Raw genomic sequence first — 22,775 nt, 5'->3', positions numbered from 1 at the left:
TAATACAAAAAAATAAAGAAAATAAACTATGCTCATTTTAATTCATGTTAACTTCTAAGTATTAAAAAAACAAATGTATATTTGTAAGTAATGACAAAAATATATATATATATATGAGAAATCAAATTTCCCTTTTGACATATAACAAGTCAATGCACTATAAAAAAACATCCTATAAGTTTAAAAACTTATACTAGAGAGACGCAAACACAGGATTACTCCTTTAACAGAACCATACAGATGTCATTACAAGATAACAAGACGCTGTGTTGTGTAGGTGAAAAATCATCTTTGAATTGCCGTCCTTGTGATCCTAACATATCTAGATCTGACGCAAGCGCTGTTACGTCATGTCGCGAATCCATTTCTCTTTCAGGTCAGAAGCAGCATGAATGCTTGGAGTATGTAGAAAATAGAACGGGACATCAGTTTACTGTCGGGATTTGTCATGTCAATCTGTGCCGCAGTTCAGCTCTCTTTCAATAGTGTCTGTGTTGATATATTTTACCATTGTCTATTCCAGACCATTTGTTATATACAGAGTATTTGTATGTTTTAAACCCGAAAGACCCATGTTGTTATTTTAATAAGCAAAACTGTTAGCCAGTCATAGCAGTAGGCGTTTACTTGTGACAGACAGACACATAGAAAGTAGCCTATTACTTCTAAAATATTATGTTTATAAGTATATACACTGCCGTTCAAAAGTTTGGGATCAGTAAGACTTGTAATGTTTTTTTAAAGAAGTCTCTTATGCTCATCAAGGCTGCATTTATTTTTCCACAAAAAAAAAACGTAATATTGCAAAATGTTATTACAATATAAAATAATGGGTAACACTTTACAATAAGGTTCATTAGTTAAACATTAGTTAATGTATTAACTAACATGAACTAACCATGAGCAATACATTTGTTACTGTATTTACTAATCTTCGCTAACGTTAGTTAATAAAAATACAGATGTTCATTGTTAGTTCATGTTAGTTCACAGTGCATTACCTAATGTTAACAAGATTTTAATAATGTATTATTAAATGTTGAAATTAACATTAACAAAGATTAATAAACGCTGTATAAGTGCAGTTCATTATTAGTTCATGTTAACTCATGTAGTTAACTAATGAACCTTATTGTAAAGTGTTACCAAATAATGGTTTCTATTTTAATATACTTTAAAACATGATTTATTACTGTGTTTCAAAGCTTAATTTTTAACATCATTACTCCAGTCTAAAGTATCACACGATCCTTCAGAAATCATTCAAATATGCTGATTTATTATTAAAATTATCTATGTTGGCAACAGTTGTGCAGCCAAATGTTTTTTTTTTTTTTTTTTTGGAAACTGGTACTTTTTTCAGGTTTTTTGATGAATAAAAAGTTTAAAAGAACAGCATTTATTCAAAATATAAATCTTTTCTAACAATATAAATCTTTGCTATCACTTCTTGTCAATTTAACACATCCTTGCTGAATAAAAGTTTTAATTTCTTTCAAAAAAAGAGAATAAAAATTAGCTGACCCCAAACTTTTGAACGGTAGTATACATTGTTAAAAAATATATTCCTATTTTAAATAAATGCTCTACTTTTTAACTTTTTATTCATCAAAGAATGCTGAAAAAAGTATCACAGGTTCCCCAAAAAAATATTAAGCAGCACAACAGTTTCCAGCACTGATAATAAATCAGCATATTGTAATGATTTTTGAAGGATCATGTGACTCTGATGACTGGAGTAATGATGCTGAAAATTCAGCTTTGCATGACTAGAATAAATTATATTTTAATGTCTATTAAAATAAAAAAACGTTGTTTTACATCGTAATAATATTTCACAATATGACTTTTTCTGTATTTTTGATCAAATATTAGATTTAACTTCTTTAAAAAAAAACATAAAAAATCTTTCTGATCCCAAACTTTTTAACAGTAGTGTGTTTGTGTGTGTGTGTGTATATATATGTGTGTGTGTGTGTGTGTGTGTGTGTGTGTGTGTGTGTGTGTGTGTGTGTGTGTGTGTGTGTGTGTGTACGTAAAAAAAAAATGCAATTCATGACCCCTTTAATATAACAAAATATAACAATAAAATCTATTAAAAAGCTTATTAGGGGCTAAGTAATAAATACAAATAAAATACATTATATACAAGATATTTGTCAAAACATGAAAAAATAAAATCATTCAAATATGAACATTTCATTTTCATGAAAGTTCTTACCATTTGAATGCAAAATGAATGATCTATTAAATAATGACATAATGTTTGTTAATATAATTATTGGTAGTTATTATAAGTGTTCAAATTTGTGTTTAGGCAGCATCCAAAGCCCATGGGCCTAATTTAAAGTCGAACGATAGTAACACGCAGTGACGTAATGGCATTTAGCGGCACAAAACACCTCCCTGCCGTTCTTCTGTTTGGGGTTTAATTCTCACCTCAGGTGACCCTGATCTGACTACAGTACAACCGTTTACCGCGTTCCCACAGAGACACTCATTATCTCAAGATCAGACCTGCCCGTGTCCTCAGTGCATCCTGTCACTTTCCATACAAACATTTACTCACTCTCTCACTCTCTGCGTCACAAAAGCAGGTGTGCAGCATTTGTTCTTGCCCCACTGCCAGTTGAAAATCAAAACAAACAAAGACTTAGAGAGCATTTGACTTGATGCCTGTGTATATAATGTATTTTAATTCCTAATAATATCAGCATATTAGAATGATTTCTGAAGGATCATGTGACACTGAAGACTAGAGTAATGATACTGAAAAATCAGCTTTTCGTCACAGGAATAAATTACATTTTACAATGTATTTGAAAACATGGAAAACGTTTGTTTTAATTGATTTTACTTTATTTTCAATCAAATAATTGCAGCCTTGGTGAGCTTAAGATACGTTCAAAAATATAAAAAACTGACCCCAAACTTTTCAACATAAGTTTGTGATTACCAGTAAACACATAAGGACATAAATGCCATATTTCATAAGCATAATCGTGTTGTAATAATGACTTTTTTCTTTCAGTATTCATGTGTACCAGTCGTCAGACAACATCAGAAACAGGAAGAACAGCATGAAGATGCAGCACTCTGCTTCTATCCTGTGTATCCTGTAAGCATCTTCCACCTCATTGATCTGTTGCCGTGGTAACTTATGCAACGTCAGCATGGAGACTGAACATCTTTTTTTAATTCGCAGGTATCTTGACAACAAAGTGTTTGTGTCCCTGGCGAACGGGGAGGTGATTGTTTATCAGAGGGAAGCAGGTGAGCTCAGATCCATTTAAAATGATTCAGTTATAACTGATAAGAGTGATTTACACCGACTCTCTCTGCTTTTTCTACATAACAGGAAGTTTCTGGGATCCTCAGAGCTCTCAAACGCTGTGTCTGGGCTCTCCGAGTGGACCCGTGACCAAAATGGTTCCTGTGGCGGGAAAACTGTGGTGTGGCTGTCAGAACAGAGTCCTTATCGTCAACACCAGCACTTTAGCACAAGAGGTCAGACGCAAACTACATGCAGATGATGTCTGGAAAAAGCTATTTTGGTTTAAGTCTTATGCTGAAAATCCTTTAACTGATTTGGTCAAAAATTACCAGCCCTTTAAATAATTAAGTAATCTTGGATTCAATCTTTTTGTCAACTTCTTTCATTTAGCACAGGTTTTGTGTTTGTTTTTGGGACTGAATGATCATACGCCTCATTGATTTGAGTGTTTGCGCCTCAGTTTTTGAGTGAATAAGCATCATTTGTGGAAAATTTTGATAATATTCACTCATAAACCGTGGTGCATGCACTCAGATCAGAGAAGCCTACGAACAATTAGTTTCACCTGTGCTAACTGAAAGAATACAAGTTGACAAAAAAAATTGAATCCAATATTTGGTAATTAATATAGCATACAAGAAATTTACAAACAATTTTTGTACATCATTTTTGACTAGAAACACCACAAATGTAACAGGGTGGGGAAATATTCAATTAATATTGAGAAATATTATAGATATACCTGCACTGACATCATCAGATGAGAACAAAATTTGAACTGAATGTTGACACTAATAATAAAAAATGTGACTTGACATATGGCAATTGTACAAAAATGGCAATTGTAACCAAAGATATCCACTTGACATCACATTTCTGAACAGCGGTAGACATTCATGCTCTTGAATCAGTTTAGCAATGTTGACATTGTGTTTGAATGTGTTTGTCAGCACTCATTCCAGGTGGGTCAGGACAGCGGGCGCTGCGTGACCAGTATCGTGAGTTATGGTAAAGGCGTGTGGATCGCTCTACAGGGCAGCGCTCAGGTGCGGCTCTATCACGCCTCCACCTACGAGAGCCTGACGGAGGTCGACGTGGCTCCAGCCGTGCACAAGATGCTTGCAGGTACCGTTTAGTGTGCATTAATTACAGCATCATCAAATTAGGTCAAATTATGGCTCTTCTGCAAATGCTTTTTTTTTTCAAAAACATCGATAACTTTCCATTACATAGTTTTTTGTTTGTTTGTTTTTTTCACAAAATAATTTTTCAATTTTTCAACTGATGTGTATCAGTTTTAATGTTTATCAAAATAACAAAAGCAGTCAAATATCACAAGCTGTGGTTTTCATGACAAAAAGAAGCATTAAAAATGTATAATTTTACTTAAAATCTGCAAAAGAGTGGGAAAATATGTTCAAATACTCAAAAACTTTACAAAGTAAGCTGCTTTTTTTTTTTACAAAATCTGTCATTTTCTGTGGCTGTTTGGATGCAGTAAAACATAGGGCCCACAGAAAACATCAGGCTCATGTTTCCATTTTCTTCTGTCACTGGCCATAATAATTCTGTCCTTGAAATCAGCGTTATGCATAAAATGTTTAGATTCATTCATACATGTGAAAATGGGCTGAGCATTGAACAAATCGTAATCTGGCTCAGATTCAGACAGGAATCATGTGTTTGTGGCAGTTTTTCTATTGATTAAGTTATAATATAAGACTTCACTGCACAAATGGTTGTCGAAAACAAAACTGATACAAATTTTTTTGTTGTTGTTGAGAAAATCCGATGTGCTTGAGCAAAACAGATGCTATTTTTGGAATAAGCACCTCAAAATTGTTAAGAAACAACAATTTTATTCAACAAATATGATGCATAATAAATAAAAAGGACAAAAACACAACAAAATTACTAAAACTTTAAAATAAAATACAAATTTTAATCTAACTAAAAATATCAATAAATACTATAACAGTATACAAGTAATACTAAGACTGTGTGTGTGTGTGTGCATAGGTCTTAGCAGGTTACACTTTTCAGTAAACATGCTTGTTTTTTTAGCTATAATAGTAAATAATAAACTCTGCTTTTTGATAAAGAACTGTTTCAGAATCAAATCAAATCCCTGTCTCATTTTTTTCTTTTAGGCTCTGATGCCATTATCCGGCAGCACAAAGCAGCGTGTTTGCGGATCACAGCTCTTCTGGCGTGTAAGGACCTGCTGTGGATCGGCACCAGTGCAGGGGTGGTCCTGACTCTGGCCATCCCGCCCGTGTCCTCCAGCACTGGGCAGGGCTCTCTGCGCGCTCCCCTCCTCCCCATGGGCTCCGCCCACGGACACACCGGACACGTCCGCTTCCTCACGTGCATTGAGCTGCCAGAGGGCTTTGACGTCAACTTTCCACCGCCGTCTGAATCAGGTAAGTTTCTCACTTCCTACTGCAGTGTAGGTAATATTAACAGAGGATCTGGCAACAAAATTGCAAAGTGCATTATGGAAATACAGAAACCTGCAGACATTGATCTGTTCTAAGTGTTTTTTATCTGTTGTTATTAAGGTACAATAAGAGTATTAGGAGTTCAGTGCGACTTAAATGTGTTGTAATTTTATCATTTGTTCATACAATTAAAATTTTTTTATGTAGCAGTATATTTTAAAAACTTACCATATTGCACTGCACTATACTGTATATAAAAATATTAACAATAATAAAAAATGTTACGGTATTCATAAAAACACAAACACAGTTAATGATGATAATAAAAATTCAATAAATAATTTAAGATTATTTTACATTTTATGAATATTATGGTATTCTTAAATAATGTGATTATGGCCCTGCAATTCAATATCAAATATTTAACTGAATTTAAATCCAGCCTAAAAAAACTCATTCTTTTTTGTTTGTTTTTTAGGTAATACTTTTTTTTTTTTTTTTTTTACCTTGTTTTTTAATGTGAGCTGAAATGTACCTTGTTATTCTTTCTTTTGTTTAACTCATGTTGTCATGTTTTTACAGTAATTGTTTGGCATGGAATTTATTTTTGTTTAAAAGGAAGGTTAATAAATAAAAAGTCTAGCTAATACACACATTATTTATTATTAAAAAATGTAACATTGTGTGTTGTGGTATTAAAAAAAAACACCCAATTATGGCCCTGCAAAAGAATATCGCATATTAAATTTAAATTTGATTTAATTTAATTTAGCCATCTCAAATAGTCAGTGCTAAGACAGGTGTAAACTGGTTCAGAACATTTTGCCATCAAACCGTTTACAAAGGTCAGGGACATGTGCGATCATTTCATTTGCAGTGTAAACATCAGTTCATCCTGATGCATCCCAAACAACAGAAAATAACCGTCTACTCGCCTGTCAATCAAACACTGAGTGTTTTAAAAGCAAGTGTTGTAAACTTGATTAATGCTTGTGATTGGATGCTTCCAAGACGGATGTCTATAAATAGAGACTATCAATAAAATATGGCACAGTGGCATCAGATAACAAATATGGGTGTGTTTTCTGAATTTGTATTATAGTGAACTCAGCACAGAACAGCTCTGAGAGCAGCAGCGGAGGCCTGCAGAGACGAGACTCCTCCCGACGGCGCGCCTCCATCCTCCTGCCCACCAAATCCAACCTGCTGGTCATCAGCGGCGGCGACGGCTATGAAGACTTTAGACTGACCAATAGCAGCGAGACGGTGGGGCGGGACGACAGCACCAACCACTTACTGCTGTGGCGCGTGTAGCGGAAACCCCGCCCCTTCGACACACAAGCCGCTGGACCAGCCCACGCACTTCCCCCCGAAACCCCGCCCCTTCCTGTTCTCTGATGCATTGTGCATGAGCGTGTAAGACATCAACCTATGGAGTGTTCGTTTTTTCGTTACGTTGTGTTATGGGTCATTTCGTTTCTCGGTGTAAAATATCTCGATCTCGCTTGCCATGTGGTGTTTCCTGTGGCTGCTTTTGAATATTGTGTTGAAACTTTTTTTTTTAAAAGCGGACGAAATTATCATTACCTTGAAGAAGAAAAGAGAGAAAGCGGGAAAAGGTGAAGTAAAAAAGAAAGGAAGCAAGAATTGTTGGATAGAGAGAGGGTTTGAATGCATCGCACGAGGCAGGGAGGATTGTGGGTAATGTAGATGGACGTACAAAGTGGAAAGATGAGTTTTTCATCCTTCACTTCGTCAGTCCGCACACTTTAATGGTCAACTACTGGTCTTGACAGAATGTGATTTGATTGGAGAATGAAGATGTTTTGGTAAAGCTCTCGTTTGTGTTGTTCGGGGCGAGATGAGAGTTAATCTTACGTAACCAATGTGCAATATAAGGCTAGAGTACCTACAAACCGTTATATGACACACACACTTTACTACTTCAATAATCAACAAACTCACAGTCAGAGTTATTACACATTATCACTTTATTCTTTTGGTTATCGAAACATTTTTATGTATGAAAAAAATAAGACTTCACTATGTTATGTAAAAGAACAGCAATGACATTCCATATATAGGTATTGTGACCTTTTGTACAGTATTTATGTTTTTTCATTTTTAGTTAAGTCTTTTTTATAGCACTTAATTTATAAATAAAGTAGTCTGGCGTTTTTCTCTACTGAAAGATTTTGATGCTCAACTCAAGTTGGGTCAGCGAGGGCACATTTGTACGATTTTAAAAAAAAAATTTCTGGTGAATCTCACAAAAAAAAAACATCCAGGTCATATTTCACCCCAAAATAATAAGAAGCATAAAAAAATAAGAAGAAGATTTTGCAATTTCACTTTAATTTCTTAAAATTGTGATGCAAAAACAATCTCATTCACATTACTGTAATACATTTTTATTCTTCCAATTTTTTGATTTTTGATTAAATTTAATCCAACAAATACTATGGTGTAGAAGCTTAATTCACCATTGAATTAAAAAACAAACGACAATTGCAAATGATCTCACAATTGTGGCATTTTTTCTCAGAAGTCCAAATCTTAGGAAAACAATTCGGCCCCTTAATTTTCTTGCAATTTCGAGTTTCTCACAATTCTGACTTTTAACTCCATAATGTAAGTTTATTTCATGCAATTCTGAGAAAAAATTCAGAATTGCAAGATGTAAACTCGAAGTCAGAATTGTGAGATAATCACCTTTTAGTTTTTTTTTAATCCCGTGGTGGAAATGGGCTTCCATACTATGGTTTGTACTTTACAGATGTACTGTAATTTGTTCACATTACAGTTCTATTTTTTTTATTTTTTTTGCATTACAGTAATTGGAATTTAGGGGAAATGTAATTAATTGACATTAAAATAATGTAAAACAATTTTTTTTTTTCTAAATACAAAAAAATCTAATAATAAAAAGTAAAAAATAGAATTTATTTTATGTAAATTTCTTTTAATTTTGGGATGAAATATAACTAGACGGGATTGGTGAGATTCACCGATGAACAGCTGTATAATTTCAGTGGTCGTTTTCATCACCATGATAATTCAGGAAAGGGAATTGTGTTGTTTCTTAAACGATGTTGCTGAAGACTGCATCGATTTGACATGCAGAGTTTGCAGTAGAGAGATGAACTCTGTGTTTGTTTGTGAGTGTGTCTGTGTGTAGATTATGACACGTAGAATGAAGTCAGACGGGTTACAGCCCTTCGGCTGCTTGTGGCTGCTTATGACAGACAATTAACCGCTAAAAGCGCTCTGCCTGCGCCGCCCGCCTCAGGTGGGTGCACTTCCTGTTAAATGAGCAATTTCAGCTGCCTTAGTTTGTCTGAAAAGAACCGCGTCACACCCAAATTCTCGCTCACCTCAAGGATGTGCAGTCAGACATTTCCCAGACCGCATCATGCATGGAAACTCATGGGAATATTTCACAAAATTGTTTTATCGATCGATCTGTTGAGTAGTTGTGAACACTAGTGCCAAGAACTCGCAGGTAAACATCAAAGTGTTGCAGAAGATATCTTCTTGCTACAAATGGGATCCTCAGAGAACCATATTTTCATAAATGGAGTCTGCATTTTTTGCTTTTTAATCAAATATCTAAATCAGTCAGTGATGATAGTCCTCAGTCGAGTCTTACTGTTGTAAGTGACCCTCTCAGCCCTTTCTAGTGAAAGACGTCATCAATGTTTATTGTAAATATTGGTATATATTGCCTTTCTCTGTACATAGTGCTCTCACAGTCCACGATTGTTCATATGAATCTAATGGCATATTTTTATAAGTATTTTTGTCTTTTTTTTTTTTTTTTTTCCTCATTTGGCATGTGCCGTCTCATTTAAATTAAAACTACTCCAGTATTTTAAAAGAAGAGAAGCCGCTCCGCGTCTGCGGTTCCTGTAACAGTCATCATGCTTATTTCACACCGTTGTCCTATTTTGTCACTGTGGGTTTCTTTGTAATTAAACATTCACTGATGCCAGAATCCAGAGGCTCCGTCAATTCATTTACAAACATGCTCGCACACGATCTCACCTGTCATCGCAGTCAAATGAGTCACTGTCAGTGCCAGGACGTTTATGGCACAAAATAAGACTCTTTTGAAATTTTGGTACATTTTGAAATTAAAAATGTATAAAAAAAAGTTTTAGACTTACTACTATTTCTCTTGCGGTAACTTTTGGGTATCACAGTTTTATGAAACGACATTTTTCAAATCACAAAGTAACAGGGTTTCTCACAAAATGTATGAGACAACTAAATATTACATGTGTGGTAATTAAAATAAGGTCATTTTACACTGCACTCTTTTGACTTCTGTGTTTAGTTACATTGCTGCGAAAATCCATTTGAGGTTCATCAAAAGCTATAGGTGATGATTCGCATTTAATAGTTTTACTTACTGCTTTTTTTAATCTTTTCCTTCAGTATGCGATTAATAAGTGTAAAACGTGATTTAAGTGTGAATCATCACCTAGTTTAGGATTAAAATAACTTTGACAACAGAAAAAAGCTTTTTAATCTAACATGCATGATTTGGTCACAACAGGCCCAAAGAATTTTAAGGAGGGCAAGGACATTTATGCGTTTAAATATGGGTGTATATTACCTGGTACTGCTTTTAAATATTTTTTTAAAGAAATCTCGTTGACCAAGGCTGCATTTATTTGGTCAAAAATAAATTGTGAATAAGATAACTATTTGAATACACGTTCAAATGTAATTTATTGCTGTTATAAAAGCTGAATTTTCAGCATTACTCCAGTCTTCAGTGTTACTTGAACTCTCAGAATTCATTATTATTACTAATTTGATTTGTGAAAATTTGATTTTCTGATTATCATCAATGTTGAAAATGAACAGTATTTATTTGAAATTGAAATCTTTGTATGATTATAAATCAATTTACTGTCACTTATGATCAATTTAATTCATCCTTGCTGAATGAAAGAGTTTCTATAAATATGCGATGCTTGTGTTGCTGGTGTGTCAGCAGCTCATGGCTCTGAATGACTGTCCAACGTTCATACAAAATGAAACACACAAGACCAATTCACGTCATCTCACAGCAAACTAGTTGTGTGAGGGCACAAAGAAAGCTTTATAATGTCATGCAATGAAAGTTCATGGCCTGACCCTGCAGTTCATGTTTTGTGTGAGAGATCTGCTTTTATTCTGACGCATGATTCTGTGCAGTTGGCGTATAAGAAACCAAAGAATGATGCAGCCTACATGAGCTCTGTCTCAGAGTAACCATTATCACTCATTTAATTAAAGACTTAAGGTTTCTACAGAAGCATCAGTTTATCTGAATATGAAAAAAAAGTTTGAATTATCATGTGCATCCTGTGCCAGAATTTGCCATGTTCTTTTGGATCATCCATTTCTTTAATGTCTTAATGGTTTTCAGAAGTTTAGAATGACCAGGTATATTAGGTTATTATTGAATAGAGGCTGAAAATAATACATGCTTTCATCTGCAGATGTTCAGTTGGTTAGTTAAGATGTTTGAACCTGAAAGCAATTACAAATGTTGTGTTTATCAGCATTTTAAAGGCAGGTGGATTTACATGTACTTCATAAGCTCATTCCAGACATTAATGTTTAGATTTTTAACACTGAAAGACCCAAACCTGTGGAAAAAGTATTTCACCTTTTAAATGTTGTTGTAGGAGGCCCTCTAATGCAGAAATAAATAGGCTTTTACATTTTTGACATTTTAGTCAGTTTTTAGGGAAATGTAATATTGCAACGTTGGGCTCTTGGGTAACAGAATATCAGTGATTTTACTCACTCAACAAATGTAGAGAACATTCATAATGACTTGACTTTAAAACTCTTCTTTTGTATCAGAGTCCATCTCAAAGTCACTGTTGGATGGTATCAGATGCACATATGATGAGACGGTTTTTCTTGGCTGGTGACATTCTAAAATGAAAAAAAAAAAAAGGTTTATTTTCCAGAGTAGAAATACCACTGCAAATGAATCCCAATCATACAGAATTCACCCATTCACAGAATTCACACAATACTGTCTGATAGCTTATTGTGTCCTTTACTTGTCATGCTTATAGCACTGATACCTCCCACATTCCAGAACATTATCACCTGTGTCTCATGCAGCAAGCAGATATTTGGGTAAACAAAGCCCAGAAAAAACATTACATTTTATAAGCACAAATACTTTAAAATTCCCAAAGAAATTATTTATTCTTCAACTTGAACTAATTTAATAATCATAAAATCTTCACTGAATCTCAAAATGGCAACAAAAAAGACAAAACTTGTGAGTGATTTTTTTTCTTTTTCCACGTGCTACAAGTGAGAAGCACAATTTATCCATGTAATGTGTAAGGTGCACAGACATATTTTGCTACCGCTTTAACCCAGTGTTGTAAATTACAACACTGACATGACATAAGCTCAAAATCTAAATTGATCAATGCATTCAACGATACCGTAATATCTACATGATCTAGACAATACTAATCACAGAAGAAATGTTTTAGGCATTTTACTTACTTTATCCAGTCCAGTAAAACAAGATGATGTGCTTCAGGTTGTATAAGTTTATGGCTGGTAAACAGGCCTTTTTTTTTTTTTTTTTTTAAATCTAGCATCCAATAGCATTGCAAGGCTAAACAACAGGACCTATTAGTTGTGTAAATGTGGTCTTAGAGGAGAAAAAAAAACAAAACAAAAAACATGAACAGCTTTATTTTAGTCAAGCTAAATATGATGTTGTAATATTACAACAGTGGGCCTTACAGGGTTAATGAACACAGGGTTAATGCACAGTTTTGGTGAGCATGACTTCAACCATCTGATTTATTCACATGAATTCAGAGTGAAATCACTGAAGTAGGCTAACTATAATTTTCAATTATGAATTTAATTGTTTTTTGCTGTAGGGTTCACTGTTAAAACGCACCCGGAATAACAAGGAATTAGTGTGAGCTTGTGTTAAACTGCCCTGCAGCATGTGTTTGTGCCACATGAGTGCATTCCACACAACAAAAAAACAAAACTGAAAGAACAGAACATATGTAGACACTATTTAGATGAAATAAAAGGTGAGATGTTTGATTTTATATTTTTCCCACATGGACTGGAGTGTTGTTTGGACTCTCATTCTGACGGCACCCATTCACTGCAGAGCATCCATTGGTGAGCAAGTGACAGAATGCTAAATGTCTCCAAATCTGTTCCTATAAAGAATCAAACTCATCTATATCTTGAATGGCCTGATATGCAAATTTTCATTTTCAAATGTCTTTTAAGTGTGAATACAATGTAATTTCTTTCGGGATTTTATTTAGTTTTAAAATTCATTTTTCTCTTTTCCTTCTGTAGGCTGTAATATCACTTGACACGTTTGACAATTACAGTGCGGTAAATCTTGACAGGAATTAATAGAGAGACAGAGGGCGCGCGCGAGGTGAAGCTCATATTACACGCGCTGTGACGTGTTTCTCTCAGTTCTCAGCGACTCGGTTCAAATGTTGGATCGCTCTGCTCATCTCTGCGGTTCTGTCTCTCTCCCTCTCTTTGTGTAATTATAGATCACACATCTGGCATATGATGATTGTAGGACACTAATGACTTCACAGTAAAACAGGTAAGATAAAATACGAACTTTATTGACTGTGTGAAAGAGTTTATTAACAGATGGGGACAGTTGCAGTGCGGATGCGGCATTTCTGCCGGTATATTTTCAGTTAGCCTACTTGTGTGTACTGTAGTGTATACTGCGTACTCAGATGAGTGTGGATATACTGTACTGAGCTGTACTTCAATACATTGGTGGTTTTAGATTTTGAGATCAGAGTTTTGCCGATAGTCCTACTGAACCGTTTCACACAGGAAACAATAGAAATGTGTTGAGTTGAGTTCTTTGGTGTTTCGTGATAGTCTCATTCACTTAAAGGGCTGTAAAACAGTGTCGGTTAGCCTACTTTTTTTTTTTTTTTTTAAATCATTACTTTTATGTTACTGCTTTTGATTATGATTAGAATTCCTCCTTTATAGACAAATATTACACTGTATATTGCTAAACTGGTGATTCTAATAATTACATATATGCGTATTTGAATGTACATGATCTTTAAATGAAAAATGCACCATGTACCATTATCTTTCCTGACAAAATTCTAGTGATTTTCCATTTATTGGTTTATAAAACAACTTTTTAACCACCAATGTCTCTGGAAAAGAAGGGAACTAAACAATGATAAACTTTATTTATTGTAATATTATTTTATTATCCAAAAATGAGTTTATTATTACAGCAATAACAATAGCTGTACTGTTGTCACTTGTTGTCACAAACTATGATTATCTTAGTAAAAAACGGTAGAGGGAATCACTAATCTGTTAAGTGTTATGTATAATTTATATATATATATATTCATTATGGAGTGTTACCCGAACATAAGATTATGATTGCAAATGCATGAACCATTAAATAAGTACATTTTGTACATTACAGGAACATTACATTGTTCCTTACATTACAGGAACATTGTGTTTTACTGTATGTTGTGAACTTACCAACAGCGTTTATGGAGGGTCTATAAACATTTCGTATCTGCTGCAGTTTCCACAGAATCTAATATATATGAGAGCAGAATGAGGAACAGCATTTATTGGTTTTACGAAACTAACACAATAATATATTACCATCATTTACCTCCTGTCATGGTGTCATCCACTTCAGCTCTTTAAATCATTCAGGGATCACAAATTGTTCTGCTCTTTTCCAGTGAACTCAGTTAACTAAGGCAGTGAGCGGATTTAAATACAGCTCATCATAATGTGTCGCCCACTGGGCAGCTTCACACACACACATACACACTTTGGCTCCAGACTTTGGCACGCACTGCGCCAGCTGCGGCTTATACCAGCTGAAAACACATGTTTGTGCTGCATGCATAATTTATGGTCTGCACTATAAACAAAAATGCTGTGTTATAAAACATTGTACAACATATATGTATAACCTATAGGCACCAAAGCATGTTGGATAAATCCCAAAATTCCTATTTAAAAGACTTTAAGTTACAAGGCACCACCCGTGTCGTTATAATTAAAATCTTTTGTAAACCCGCCGTGAATATTATAGTGATACGCAGCATTGGCACACAGCCTGGACTGTTATAAAGCAGGATGTAATTGCCACGTCTTTGTAGTTTGACTTTTTTAACAGGCATTAACAAAATGCCTAAACGTGTTTTATGCTCACGTTTGAAATAAATATGCACTATTATTACCGTGTTCAGCATTACCTGCTTTATGAGCCACACAAATACTTTAGTAACTTTAAGGTTTATAAAGCATTGTGCACTGAATGCATGACTCTAATACAGGCAATGTTTGTCATGGGACAGGTTAGCAGACTCACTCTGACGTTGTAATATATTTGGCACATCTGAATTTAGATTTTTGACTCATCAGCATGACGTCTGCAACAGTTTATATACTTTACAATTTTTAATCCACCTTTAATTCCGATCCACCCTACTGTGCATGGAAAGGCATTAGACTAGAGGCAGAATATGTAAAATACTTGGTTTATCTGCATAAAGCCAGTCAGTCTGTTTAAAACTGATGATTTCAGCTAGCTATTAGGATTTTTGTGTGAAATGTGCATTAGGCAGATAAACAGACTGCTAATCAGTGTCTTTACACAGCCGAGTTAAGGCTTCTCAGTACCTGCTCAAAATTCAGCATAAAGACACAATCCTACATGAAAGACAGACTAAATTATGCCTGCTCAGACCCACCTCAGCCCCTGATATCATAATTGCTGTGTGAGTGGCATTAAACAGTGTGTAATGGCACCTCAGAAGTGTTTCTATGTAGGGCTGTCGCGATTCGTCGATTTTAGTCGACTAGTCGATTTTTAAAAAATCATCTACTTCATTTTGCTCGCGTTGACTAACTGGCAAAATACCGGAAGTGGTGCATTTCACGGACGAGAATCCGTAAAACAAATATTTTGACTATTTTCTAAGGCTGCATGATAAGCATGATAATTTAAAAATCATAATTAAGCATAATTGTGAATTCACAAACGCTATGATTTAATAAAATAATTATATGCGATGCATGTATGTTGCGTATGTGCGTCACACAGCGGTTTAGATTGCGCAGTAATGTGTAAAAACAACTGTCAGGCCGTTGGCGCCCCTGCAGGCCTTTATTGTTATGCGTAATGTACATTAGCTCTATTGTTTATAATACTTTATTTATTTTAACAATTTTGTTCAATAAAACCATATGATTTCTTGCTTTTGATACTTTATTTGAACTAATTATTATTGCATCATTGCTATTATATATGTATTTTAAGTCATTTTAAAAGCTATTGTTCACTTAAATCAATTTTTATTACCACAAAAAAATTATTATAATTATAGGGCCCTATGAAATCCGTTTTATTTCCAAATTCAGTTTTGTTTTGCTTTTTTCATTTTCATTTTTCTATACTTTCTTTTAATAATCAAAAGCATCTCCAATTAATTGATTTTATATTTAAAAAAGCATTTTATTAATTTTTTTATTTTTTATTTTTTCAGAAATACTGCACATTTAAATTTTTCACCTAAATAAATTCTGGTAAATAATATTTCGGGTACTCCTTTAAAAAGTGTTTTTTGATTATAATTGTATTATTTGTAGACTAGAACACGTGGATATGTTGTCATTCTTACACTATAATACTGAACTTTGATTGAGATGGACACTTGCTTCTTGCACTCTGTTGCACTTTACTTTACTAAAAAAGGATTTAATAGAAATTTGGATTTCATATGGTTTAATAAAATATTCTTAAGTAAAATTGTAGATTTTTTTGTGGGAAATTAATCGTTTAGATTAATCGATAAATTAGTCGATAGAGTAATCGAAATAAAAATAGTCGTTAGTGGCAGCCCTATTTCTATGCCACCTTTGAAGTAAAATGTTGGCATTATAGGACGTCTTTGCACAGTTAACACCAAATGTACACTGCAAAGGTGGCACAGAAGCACTTTTGCAGCATTTAGGTATCTTTACACTGACTGTTTAAAGCTGTTTAGAGGTGGCATGAATGCATTTACAAAGCAATTGCAACTTTATGTGGTGCATTTTGTAACTAGGGGCTGAGGTGGGTCAGAGCAGGCATAATTTAGTCTGGCTTTTATGTGGCATTGTATCTTTAAACTGAATTTTGAGCAGGCACAGACCAGCCTTAACTTGACTGTGTAAAGATGCCTTTAGTTTATGCAGCTCACAGATTCAAACCCATAAATTAGAGTTTCTCACTGCTATAAATCTTCTAAACCAGAGATGGGCAACTTCGGTCCTGCAGAGTTTAGCTCCAACCCTAATCAAACACACCTGCCTGTAACTTTCTAGTGATCTTAAAGACATTGATTAGCTTCTTCAGGTATGTTTGATTAGGGTTGGAGCTAAACTCCGCAGGACACCGGCCCTCCAGGACCGAAGCTGCCCATCCCTGCTCTAAACTATCATGATTAATTATCAAAGAGAATTTGAGTCCCACTGGAGAATTCAGCAGTCTGTTCAGACAAATTCATCTTCACAAGTGCCAGACTGTGGCAGAATGTTTCCATATGAACAAGACTTATGTTCATGTGTTCGCATAGCTGTCTGTGCATTTTTCACATGCTTGCATAATTTTGTTTTGATAGACTTCATTTGATCATCCTAATTCTGTGACTCTGCTATCCAAACAAGAACCAACTCTGCCCGGAAGCCCGAGAGGTCTTGCTAGGTCTGTTATCTGTAATTACCCGTGCTCTTTGCTTGACCCGTACTGGAGCGAGTTTTGAAGTGGGAGTTTGGTTGGCAGGAGTCTTTGTGCTCTGACATTGGGCACGCTCCTCTGAAATTATGAAGCAAACGTCTGGGCAGATTCCAAACCCGCCACGGCTGGATGCAGGAATCAATGGTTTAATTAAAGCTTTATTATTTGTCTTGGTGGACCGTTTCACCAGAAACAACCAAATCTACTGTATACTTTTCCCTCCCTCGCGTGCAGACATCTACCTGCGTTGGCTGCCGCGTCCGTGTTGACCTCTGTGTGGTTTGGGCGCTGCTGGCATACGGACAGTTCTGACCTCAGATCAGCAGGGATTTACTCTGTGAACCTGTGGCTTCTGCTGACTCCACTACTGTGATACATTGAGTTGTGTGACTGAACATTGAAGGTGCATCGTGAGAAAAATCTTCATATTATGCACAAGAGATATTCTAACTCTTCTAATTGGAACTCTTTTGATATGAAGTTCAAGACATTAGTTAAAAAAATTATTCAGTGATTCTTTTATTGCTTTTACACGCACCTAAACATGCCAATATGATTTTCCCCCCAGTTAAATTTTTATCAGTAAGAGTGTTTCTGGTCATTTCATGTGTTGTTCAGTTTGTTGTGGCTATATTTAGCTCATAAAATACATGGTAAGTTATTCAGAATCTAAGAATAATTTTCATTTAACAGTACTAAAAAAAGTCTGAAAAAGTTTTGAAGTGTCTTGCTTTTGCATCTTTAGGCCTAATTGTTCACCCAAGAACCCCTGAGTGACCAATGAGTGCATTGTGACTGATGCAGTTCTGTTATTGAATGAATCGAGCCATTCTTGGTTCAGTGAGTCAGTGGGTTTTTGATTCTTTTTGTTGATTTTTGCTCTGACCAATTCATTCTGATGTGTGAAAAAAATCATGGTCGGTAGGTTGTTGATTCAAGAGCTGCTCTGAACAATTCGGTCTGATTTTTGAATGAATTATTCTTGGTTGAAGGACCCAGTGGGTTGTTCATTTGAGAACCACTCTGAGCTATTCACTTTGGTTTATGTAAGAATTATTCTTGGTTCAATGAGTCAGTGGGCTGTTGATTCAAGAACTGCTATGAGCGATTCAGTTTGGTTTGTGAAAGAATCATTCTTGGTACAATGAGTCAGTGAGGTTTTGACCTGAGAACTGATTCAGTCTGGTTTGTGAATAAAACATTCTTGGTTCAGTGTGTCAGTGGGTTGTTTGTGAAACAGTTCAACTAATTTATCAAAATAATTTGGCTCAAAAGAACAATTCTTTCCTGAATCAGAATCACTAGTACATTGAAGACCAACGTGAGTCATGCTTAAAGTGTGTATTTTACTGTGTGTTCGCTAGGAACTAAACTCAGGATCTTGGCATCCCTAGCACCATGTTGAGCTACAGGAATGTTAGTTTTTACACTAGCTGTGACCACAAAGACCAACACAAAGGGAAAATGTTGCTATTCAGGATGTGATGATATAGCACTTGGTGCCGGGGCCACTTTTGGTGCCCGTTCAGGGTGTTATTAGAGGGCATAGATGGACATGTGACAGGAAGTTCCCTCCCCATCATATGCAGGGCCACATGACCCAGGCCTGCACCCTCCGCAAAGGCCGGCATCCATTAATTAGCACGGGGCAGCGTGGGTAATATGACATTCTGTAGTGGAGGATAATTACGGGTTCAGAGATCAAGACACGGCCAGTGGATTTGGGTGAAAAATTCATCTGAAGGAAAAGGTTGTGACCTCTCTTATTCTTTAGACATTTGGCTTTCTTGGACAAGTTAGCAAATGTGCTGCTTTTGTTAACGAATACAAATTATAATATGCAAATATATTTCATCAGAAGTCTCTCAAACCGGTTTTTGATGCTGGCATATGGGTGCATTTAACATTCCTGCTATAACAGAACTGAAGGTGGAATTCCCCCCCTGGGAACTGGGATTGTTCCACATCAAGGAAGGGTTTTCCTGGCAACCTGTTGAAATGAGCTTGTCTCCCTCCAGATCTCTTCCTTGTTTTCTTGTTTTCCAACTGGCATTCCATTGTGAAAAAGAAGTAGCAATGAATACTTTTACGAAAAAGCAATATACTTGGAAAAAAAAAAATGTGGTTCATAAAACTTAATATAATAATATAAATGTAATGTTTTCGGACACTTAGTTGCATGTTTTTTGCATTTAAATAAAATAAAAAGTATATTTAATTAGTTGAAGTGAATGCATCTAGACATGTAATTTCATATTGTCTTTGCAACACACTGAAAAAAAAATTGGCATAGGATTTACTTTGACGATTTTCACTCAGAAATTGCTTGTAAATTTAGAAAATAATTACAATGAAAAGAAAAGTTAAACATGATTTTTTTAAAAGTAGAAAATAAAAAATACCACAAATTACATTTAATAAGCACTTTAATAAGTCAACAGTTTAAAATAGTGTACTTTAAAGCACAGCAAAATATTAAAACATGATTCATATTGTATTGTATTATATTAAAACATAATATTATATTATCTACAAATACAGTTTTTTTTTAAATATACTTTGAGATGTGAACGCAATTAAGCACATTTCTTTTTCGCAAGGGTTTGGCTGTTTGCATTTTTACTATGACACCATTTCTCTCTTATTTGCAGATCATGCTGTGAGAATCTCAGTTGTTGGCAATGTGGAATCACTTAACATATGGATTTCATTAATATTAAATTGCCAGAATGATCTCAGCGATGTTATAGGGTTGTAACACAGATTCCTGCTTTTCCCAATTCATGCATCTTATGATTTACTTCTTCCTTGTTTCACTTTTTACATTTCCTTCTGTAAGAAATGATTTCTTTTTCTTTTTCTATAGATAGTGAAATGTTTGCTGAATGCTGTGATAGCCTGCAAGCAAACATTGAGTCTGTTCCCTTACAGGTGGTGTTCTTTCTTACCGTGTCGGTTTACATTCTCAGCATTGACATGGTTACTGCCAGCTTGTGTTTACTATCATAAATAAACACTTAATGGAAAGATACAAACAGCAGCAGAAGTATATGCATTGTACTCAGTAGAAGTACTGACACTACTTAAGTCCCTGTGCTGTATTTTGCATTAATTGCATTATATTGCCAATGCCAACATATAGTTTTATGTGCTTATTTATTTCAAACATTAAACATATAAAAAGATTTTGTCCCCTTAAATAGCTTCAGTGTATTTTGTAAGGGTAGCTTCACTGGTTGAAGTCAACAATCAAAATTGTCCGTCTTGTGTCAAAATAGCTCTTCCAACACTGAGTAAACAACAAACAAACCTAAATATAGACACAGTCTAATACTTATGAGACAATCATGTATTTAATGGCGAAAAGAGCTATCGTTATGCTATCTACAGTGGTTATGAATAGTCAAATCTCGTGTGCATAGGAGGAGATAATAGCCATTTTGTAGGTATTTGTCCAGAATGGTGGTTGGCAACTGTTATTTAGGCATGACATCAAGGGCCTTATTTTGAACAGGCAGATGTTTCATCTCAGAGAATAATTGGTTTTCCTCTGTTTTTCTTAGCAGAGACCACAGTAGAATGATGCACATGGCCCATAATCATGTTTGTGTATCAGTGACCTCGTCTTTTAACAGCAAATGGTCCAAAACAGGAACATGAGACACTTCCAAACAAGCAACAAAACATTTCATTTACCACTGCAGTTTCTTTAACTCTGATTAAAAAGCTATTAGCAAATGTGAAGTCATTCCTATTGGGTTTCAAAAGACAGTTCCACCCAATGATGTGTATTTTCCAAATTAAAAAAAAAAAATGTAAGCAGGTTGAAATATTTTTCAGAACCCATATATATATATATATATATATATATATATATATATAAACCACTGATATAGGGCAGATATATGATGCATTTCATATTTTTGCACCATTGAAGCTGAAGAGCCTGATTTTTTTGTAGCACTAGCATTACCAAATGACAAAAATAATGACTGTTTTCACACAGGTTTCCAAAACACATTTTTTTGTCTGCCATTGATCTGACTAACAGATAGTCCCAGCCTAACATCAATGTTGCTTTTCCCTTCTCAGTATATCATAGCTCTGGATGCTCATTTTGTTCATAAGCAACATAAAATGAAGCCCAATTCAGCTTTATGAGCAGAAACTCCCTTTTCATCTCATTGTCTGATGAGGTTTGTATTCAGTGTAATTGTTGCATAACATTCTTCACCCCTGGTGACAGAGGTTTTGTGGTGGTCACCGACCACAGCACGTGGTTGGCACGTATCTTGAAACATGCAGGACATACTACAAAACATGCTGTTAGCAGCTGAAATCAAACGGTGGTCAGTTCATTTGAAGGAACAGAGAAACAGAGGGAGTAAAAGTGAGGGAAAATGGAAAGTGTCTGGCTATTAAAATCCTAGGCTATATTTGTCAGCAACATCAGGCTGGTGGGGATTTGAAGAAAGATGGTGGTGTTGAGCATTCAGAGCGAGAACAGGAAGTGGCACGTGGTCGTATGGCACATGTCAGCGCCAAACTTGCTGACAGGAGTTACATGACCATTTCACATGGCTTGTGTTCTTTAATAAGCTCAATGTGTTTTTTTTTAATGCTTTCATTCTTTCTAATACTTTTATTTAGCAAGGATGCATTAAATTGATCAAAAGTAACAGTAAAGAATTTAGTGTGACAAATATTTTGTTACAATGAAAAAAAATTAAAAATGCTGTTCTTTCGAGCTTTCTATTCATCATTTAAGAACATTGTACGAAAAATATGAAGCAGCACAGCTGTTTTCAACATTGATAATAAGAAATGTTTCTTGAGCAGCAAATCAGCGTATTAGAATGATTTCTGAAGGATCGTGTGACACTGAAGTAATGATGCTGAAAATTCTGCTTTGATTACAGGAATAAAATACATTTTCAAATTTATTCAAATAAAAAACATTTATTATAATTCTAAAAATGTTTCATAATTTTGCTGCATTTTTTCACTGATTTTAATTCAAATTCAAATATTATGGGAATGTTTCTTTTGAATGCTCTCTGAACGTTCTGAATGAACATCTCAAATGTTTTAGGAAAAAAACCTTCCATGAACGATGTATAAATAATGTTATTGTCCTAATGTCTTAAGAACATCATTAAAGACCAGATGACTTTGAACAAATGTTACATTAATGTTTGTACATAACTTTAATAGAGCCTTGCCAGAATGTTACGTTAACCAA

General features: G+C 34.9%; 2 protein-coding genes and 1 long non-coding RNA gene across 3 annotated transcripts in view; 2 read left to right on the top strand and 1 right to left on the bottom strand.

Annotated features, from left to right (window-relative positions):
- Positions 1 to 9,702, top strand: part of LOC131524266 (rho guanine nucleotide exchange factor 17-like) — a 90,760-nt gene extending 81,058 nt beyond the window's left edge. Inside the window, 6 exon segments of the mRNA XM_058751222.1 lie at positions 3,032 to 3,118; positions 3,206 to 3,273; positions 3,359 to 3,507; positions 4,225 to 4,399; positions 5,425 to 5,697; positions 6,818 to 9,702. Of these exon segments, the coding sequence (XP_058607205.1) occupies positions 3,032 to 3,118; positions 3,206 to 3,273; positions 3,359 to 3,507; positions 4,225 to 4,399; positions 5,425 to 5,697; positions 6,818 to 7,029 (964 nt within the window). The 3' untranslated portion in view covers positions 7,030 to 9,702.
- A 1,233-nt stretch (positions 9,703 to 10,935) lies between these two features.
- On the bottom strand, positions 10,936 to 14,545 carry LOC131524855 (uncharacterized). The gene is made up of 3 exons (XR_009267091.1): positions 14,414 to 14,545; positions 14,275 to 14,332; positions 10,936 to 11,652 (listed from the first exon to the last, which is right to left on the bottom strand). It is a non-coding gene; the product is annotated as an uncharacterized LOC131524855 (long non-coding RNA).
- relt (RELT TNF receptor) overlaps positions 13,210 to 22,775 on the top strand; it is a 29,370-nt gene continuing 19,804 nt past the window's right edge. Inside the window, exon 1 of the mRNA XM_058752217.1 lies at positions 13,210 to 13,342. The gene's annotated coding sequence lies outside the window, so the exon portion shown is untranslated. The remainder of the gene's footprint in view (positions 13,343 to 22,775) is intronic.

The sequence above is a fragment of the Onychostoma macrolepis genome, chromosome 18 (genome assembly GCF_012432095.1).
Source record: "Onychostoma macrolepis isolate SWU-2019 chromosome 18, ASM1243209v1, whole genome shotgun sequence".
Lineage (NCBI taxonomy): Eukaryota > Metazoa > Chordata > Actinopteri > Cypriniformes > Cyprinidae > Onychostoma > Onychostoma macrolepis.
The sequence above is the reverse complement of the archived record's forward strand: the minus strand, read 5'-3'. Positions and strand labels throughout refer to the sequence as shown.